Source organism: Mandrillus leucophaeus, unplaced genomic scaffold, assembly GCF_000951045.1.
Source record: "Mandrillus leucophaeus isolate KB7577 unplaced genomic scaffold, Mleu.le_1.0 Scaffold50, whole genome shotgun sequence".
Lineage (NCBI taxonomy): Eukaryota > Metazoa > Chordata > Mammalia > Primates > Cercopithecidae > Mandrillus > Mandrillus leucophaeus.
Genome location: NW_012105365.1, coordinates 8683819 through 8691109, shown reverse-complemented (window position 1 = coordinate 8691109; position 7291 = coordinate 8683819). Strand labels below are relative to the sequence as shown.

The window sequence follows — 7291 nt, the reverse complement described above, 5'->3', positions numbered from 1 at the left end:
GTCACTAGCAGAAATGGACAACACTTTCACTGAACTATTACACCTAGTTTTCACATTTATACACAATCACCTCAGAAAAAATTCACTTAAATTTAATTCACTTAAATCAGCAGTTTCAGAAGTTTGAGACCAGCCTGCTCAACATGGCAAAACCCTGTCTCTACTAAAAATACAAAAAATTAGCTGGGCATGGTGGCAGGTGCCTGTAATCTCAGCTACTCTGGAGGTTGAGGCAGGAGAATTGCTTGAACCTAGGATGTGGAGGTGGAACCTGGAAGACAAGAGAGAAACTCCGTCTAAAAAAAAAAAAAATTATAGCAGTTGTTCAATATAGATTAATAGAGTATTTATACTTTCATTTCTCTAATATTTGAGAAACACTCATAGACATAAATGCAGGAGCACCAAAATTGCTAGACTGAACTTGACAAGAACTCAAGAAGCTGTGTTCATTATCTTGCATTATCCAACACTGTGGATCTTCCTTTAAAGATCTATAGAAACTGCCCGGCTCAGTGGCTTATGTCTGTAATCCCAACACTTTGGGAGGCTAATTGCTTGAGCCCAGGAGTTTGAGACCAGCCTGGGCAACATGGCAAAACCCTGTCTCTACAAAAACTACAAAAATTACAAAAATTAGCTGGTAGTATGTGCCCATGGTCTCAGCTACTCAGGAGGCTGGCATGGAAGGATGACCTGAGCCTGGGGAGGTCGAGTCTACAGTGAGCTATAATTGCACCACTGAACTCCAGCCTAGTGACACAGTGAGACCTTATCTCGAAAACAGAAAACAAATCTATAGAAAGAATTAATAAGAGATTTGGAAAGCAAATAGTCTTTTAAATATTGACATATAACATTTATAAGAGTGACATATATATCTCTCTATTTATAGAACAAGTAGCTGAACATTTAGTATCATATCTTTCCTTTTGCCTGAACATGGAGGATTATTTATAAATAAATTTGAGAAAATATGTGCAACAACTGTTTCTAAAGAAGTTTACACCAAACTGATTTCAATGAAGTGGAAAGGAGGTGTGTTTCCTTGCACACTCTTGGATTATCATTGTTACCATTGTTAATGAAAAACATTAGTGAAAAATAACCAGGGAATAAAGTGCTATCATGATTGTAGAAGTAAAACTACTCTCATCTTCCTTTCTATAGAGATGGAAAATGAAGGCATGTATTAAATGTAAATCATGATACACTTTTGTCAGAATCAATCAATGGACATAAAGTTTCAATCGAACAAGATTAATAAGATTTGAAGGTCTACAGTATAACACTGTACCTAGAGCCATTAAACATGTATTGTATACTTAATATTTTGTTAACAGGGTAGATCACATGTTAAAAGTTCTTACTACAATAAAATAAAGTAATAAAGGAAAAATAAAACTGTAATAAGCCCATATTTAAGCACATGAACTAATGTTCTCATATCCTTTGACCTTAGCTTACATATAGAACACACACACCTACACACACACATACACACATAGACAACTTACTCGCTTTGAAGAAATCTCCATAGAAATAATAGGAACTGGATCCTGAAATTTTTAAAAAGGTTTCGTTTTTAAGAAAATAATATAAAAACATTTACCTTAATATGGTTGTAAATTCCTGAAATTACATTACTTATATAAGTGGTTCTGTGTTAAGTACTGTATAGCTTTCATTTTAGTAAATCAATAAGCAAATACAATTAAAATACAGCTTTCAAACTTTTTTCTAATGGGGTGGGCAGATATGCAGATGAGAAGAGCAGCAGGCAATCTAACCAGCTTACTGTTTGTCTCTGGAATACGGTTTTTGAATTTGCATTTGAATATTACTTGTGCTTTGGAAACTCAAGTATCTTTAAATAAAATAATAAAGTCAGAATGTTCTATTAAAGTAATTGAATCATTAAAATGGAACCACTATGTCTTTCAATAGGTGTTATTGCTAATAAACCAGGTGATCTTAAACATTTCAACCCAAACCTAAACAAAATATTTTTCTGTTGGAGTGATCATGGTGAATCACAATTAACCCAGGATTCTTTGAACAGGATGAATAACCTGATTTTCTTAGAACGGCACCAGAGGAAGGACAATTTATACCATAGCTTTGAGAACCAATATGTTGTTTTAGGATTGTTAAGTAAGGGTAGTGCATCCCCAAGGAACATAATAAACTCAGATCAGCTGTGCAAGTGGCAAACCACAGGGCAGGTGAAATCCACTCTGGGGATGATTACCCTTTGAAGAGCTGGTTGTTAAAAGGGAACATTTGATCCTCTATGTCAGTGTTTTCTTAATTTTTTTAAATTTTAAACTACAGAATCTTTATGCTTTCATACATTCATTCATGTATTCATCTAGGCAACAATGTTTCTTAAGAGTTTACATGAACAAAACACTGTGGTGAGTGAATATTAAACATATTTCATTTTATAACACGAAATGAAATCTTATGTAGAGTCCCAGAGTGCTAAATAAACAAAAGCATAGCTGCTCTGGTTGATATAGGATGGTGGTTAGCTTTGGGTGTGGCTCTAGGGCATCCGTGTTCTAGTACAGCAAAGGCAAAATGTACTGCTTTTCATTTATAAAATCTTTCACATCTACCCATTATAAAAATATATAGCCAATCCTTGTAATTCACAGATTCTGTATTTGCAAATTGGCCTACTTACTAAAATTAATTGTAACCCCGATATCAAGACATCCTGTGTTTTTCACTCATGGACACATGCATGCTCAGAGCAGCAAAAAATTTGAGTCACAGGACATGCACATTCCCAGCAGAGATGAAACAAGCTGTCACTCTTGCCTTCTTGTTTCAACTTTCATGGTGTAAATAAGTATCTTTTTCATGGAGTATGTAGTGCCAAGGTTTTCACATCTCTGTGCTTTTTGTTGGTGTTTTGTTTTTTAAAATGGTCCCCAAACATAGTGCTGAAGTGCTGTTTAATATTTCTAAACTCAAAAAAGCTGTGCTGTGCCTTAACGTTGAAAACTCTTTCCTTAGATAAGCTTCATTCAGGCATAGATTATAGTGCTGTTGGCTGTGAGTTCAATGTTAGTCCATCAGCAATATATATTAAATAAGGTGTCTTTAAACACAAACACACATAAAAGAAGGTTACGTATTGATCTGTTGATAATTATGTTACAATTAGAAATTTGCTGGAACATAACCCCTTATTTCCCATGAGAGCAGTGGTCAGTATTCACTAGTTCAGTGTCATAACAACTTTAAAGACCAAAACTGCTGCAAATGATGCAACTTGATATGTGTGTGTGTGTGTGTGTGTGTATAAAAGCACATATGTGTATATATACACACACACACATATATATGCACACACACACATACACATATATATACACACACATGCATCTATGTATGTTAGTGTATCTGAATATGTAATTGTTTTTTCATGTCTTTTTTTATCATTTTCTATTGTTTTTCTTTTTTAGTAAATTCTTTGTATAATTAATGCACTTAATAAAAAGCAGTATGCTTATCTTGCCACAGTGTTCACAATATGAAAATGTATTATTATTTTTTGTCAGTATTGATTGTACATTTCTAAAAAATGTGACTGTAATACTGGCTCTGAAAATTTATATGTAGTATAAATGTTAGTTCTTTATAGTCACAGTTTATTCACTGAAATTCTTTCCATGCTAGGTAAATATTGATCTCTCAGTTGAAAAGTCTGTAACAATCAACTACATGCACTAGAATTCGAAATAATTCTTCACTTATATTAGCTGTGAATCCACAACACACCTGTTAGGAAAAAGAAAATGGACATAGTATCTTTCCTATTTATATCTCACTTGTAGTCGTAATGCATAAATTTGGTCTGTATTTTTTACTCTAAATACCTTGAATATCTGAAGTTCTTCTAGAATTACTTCTTCCATTGATTCCATTTCTTGGTTGTAAATTGTGATTACTTTCAGCACAATTCCATTATCTGTAAGAAAACAAAACAAGAAATAAACTAGAATCTATGTCACAGTCTGGTTTTCAAACAATTAAAAACCATGTAGCCGGCTAGGTGCGGTGGCTCATGCCTGTAATCACTGTGGGAGGCCGACACGGGTGTATCTCTTGAGGTCAGGAGTTCGAGACTAGCCTGGCCAACATGGCAAAACCCTGTCTCCACTAAAAATAAAAAAATTAGTCAGGCATGGTGGTGGGCGCCTATAATCCCAGCTACTCAGGAGGCTGAGGCAGGAGAATCGCTTGAACCTGGGAAGCGGAGGTTGCAGTGAGCAAGATCATGCCACTGCACTACAGCCTGGGAGACAGAGAAGCCTTCATCTAAAAAAAAAAAAAAATAGCGACTATAAATTAAGATAAGATTTGACATCCAGATGCATGAAACATTTTTATCACTGTCAGTTCAAAACAATATGACTACTTATAAACTCATATTTTTAATTAGCAAAATTAATTTTATATGCCTGACCAAAAAATAAGAGGAAATAACGATTTTTCCAAATAGTTTGATCCAAAAATCAAATCATAGATTCAAAAATCAAAATGTCTTTTGGAATTAATAAAACATAAGAGAGATGCCAAATTATTCTAGCTACTTTTTCTGTGACGCATGATGAAGAAATTTTTTTTACTGAAAGCTACATTCATGGTACAAAACTATACCTTAGGGAATATTCCAAGCAACACACTGTGAAACTCACCATGTATATAAAACATACACATACATGGAATCACACACAGTTTTGGCAAGAAAAAAATCCAAGTATACACCAATGAGAGAAGTGTTTGCACCAATCATTTAGTCTCCATAATTATCATTTGGTTTTAAAGTTTATATTTGTATTTTAAAATTCCATCTCATTTTTATCATTCCTGATATTCTGAACTTGTTCCTTCCTATAAACATTTTAACAAAACATTAATTTGCCGATAGAAATAATTTAGTATAATGCTAGAGATAATTTAGAAAAAAAAATCACTTTTTGCATATTTATCATACTATTTCAGCAGTTTGTTGAAATATCAAGTTTTATGGATGAGTTCATAAAACTGGATTATAATTAAGCATATAACAGTCACCTGTATTGTACACTACCCAAAGGAAACAAAAAATTGTCATCATTTTAAAAACTAAGCACACATATTAAATACTTGACAATTATGTTAGGCAAAAAGCAAAGATGAGACTCAAATGATTAATTAGCAATTAGTGATTTTCTAATAAGAACCATATATGTATTGTATCAAAGCCGGTGTCTAGTAAATATTGGACAAAGTAACCATTATTTGTGGGACTTCTCGATGTTGTCCCCATTTTACATTCATCAGACATGTTCTTTTTTCTGAAAATCTGTGGTTCAATATGATGATACCTTTGAATTAAACATGGTGTATATGGCAGAACGAATATGTTTGATACTTCTGAAATTCTCTGGAATCACTTTGATCAATATGACAAGCAAGTATTTCTAAAAACATTCTTGGACTGTTATATATGACTTCTGCTTTCCAGGGCATTTAAAAATAACATATTAGGTTGGTGCAAAAGTTATTGCGGTTTTTGCCATTAAAATAACAGCAAAAGACCGCAATTACTTTTATAGCAAACTAATACTTTAATTACTTTTATCAAATATTAGCATTGATTATGCAACTGTAAAAAATTTTGTTAGAAGTCACTATGAGTGAGTTTATGGCCAATTAATTTCAAGTTTGCTCAAGAAATCTGATGGCATGTTAATCTCGAACCCACAGTGCAGAGCACATTGTTAACATTAACTTCCTGAAATGAATGAACAAAATACAGCCCGTACCAGGAATCAATTTCTAAGAATAAGATAGATGTTTTCTTGCTTAAATCTTTGTTTTAAAAAACAAAAGGATGGCCGGGCATGGTGGCTCATGCCTGTCATCCCAGCAATTTGGGAGGCCAAGGCAGGTGGATCACCTGAGGTCAGGAGTTCGAGACCAGCCTCACGAAAGTGGAGAAGCCCCTGTCTCTATTAAAAGTACAAAATTAGGCGGGCATGGTGGCACATGCCTGTAATCCCAGCTACTCGGGAGGCTGAGGCAGGAAAATCTCTTGAGCCTGGGAGGCAGAGGCTGCAGTGAGATGAGATCGTGCCATTGCACTCCAGCCTGGGCAACGGAGCAGGACTCTGACTCAAGAAAAAACAAACAAACAAGCAACAACAACAACAATAACAACAAAAAACCAGCAACAAAAGCCACAAAAAACAAAACGAAAATGAAAACAAAAGGATTATTGGAGAAGCCCAAGCACCAACATTAATATTAATATTACATCCTGTTTCCTGATCCAGGCTTATGCCAATATCTCTTCAGAGTTATGTATCTATGATTAAAGTCATGTATGATAGCATGCTCACTTCTCTAAAGATGATCAACTACTGTAGCAATTACTATGCTGAATAAAAAGAAAGACAATGAAAGAAAGAAAGAATCATTTTAAACACTTTAAAAAAGACTATAGGATTTTAAAACACTTCAAAGAATTTGCTACATACTACTCTGGAGGCTGAAAAATTTCAAGTTCTCTTGTACACGTTAGATCTAATGTATGGGTTGATTGAAATTACAAATTTATTTGAAAATATCACTTTTAGTATATTTATCATACTTTATTAATGCAGGATATTACGAGTAACATTTGGCTTGCTTGGTACAAATGGTTGATCTTGACATGGACTCATAAGAATTGCTGTGTTTAGAGATTTAGGTGAAGTTATTGTCCCAAGTTCCAAGTTGTTCACAAAATCTCCAGGACTCACTGATCAAAGTCAGTAATGGAGCCAGGAACCTGACAGAACTATTCTTGCTATGACACTCTGCTTCTAGTATGAGGACTTCTATTTGGAACCAACTTTGTTCATTAACATCTATTATTCATCTCTTTACTTATTCATTTATTCATATGCATGAAGTATTGATTATGTATAAGGAATTATGTACTATGCAAGCCCCAAATCCTCTCTTTGGCAGCTTCAATATTTCTCACATCTGAAAAAAACCACATTTTTGTTGGTCAAACCATGACCCTTCTGACAATGAAAGCGGTAATATTCTCAGACAATTGGCCTAACCTCTTACTATTGCAGTCACATGAGGTCTCTATTTCAATCTGTCTCATTTTGGATTAGGAGTGTGAAATGGGTTAATGGATGGACAGATTTGTTGATAGGTGCTTTTAGAAATACTATTAAAATTATTGAATTTAAAGGTCAATTTAAACGTCTCTGAGTACTTTCTCATCTCTTTA

General features: G+C 34.1%; 1 protein-coding gene across 1 annotated transcript in view; it reads right to left on the bottom strand.

The window, feature by feature from the left end:
• Positions 1-7291, bottom strand: part of SEMA3E (sema domain, immunoglobulin domain (Ig), short basic domain, secreted, (semaphorin) 3E) — a 324952-nt gene that overhangs the window by 26004 nt on the left and 291657 nt on the right. The window contains exons 12-13 of the mRNA XM_011996070.1: positions 3891-3982; positions 1518-1559 (exon numbers count right to left, since the gene is read on the bottom strand). Coding sequence (XP_011851460.1) covers positions 1518-1559; positions 3891-3982 — 134 coding nt within the window. The remainder of the gene's footprint in view (positions 1-1517; positions 1560-3890; positions 3983-7291) is intronic.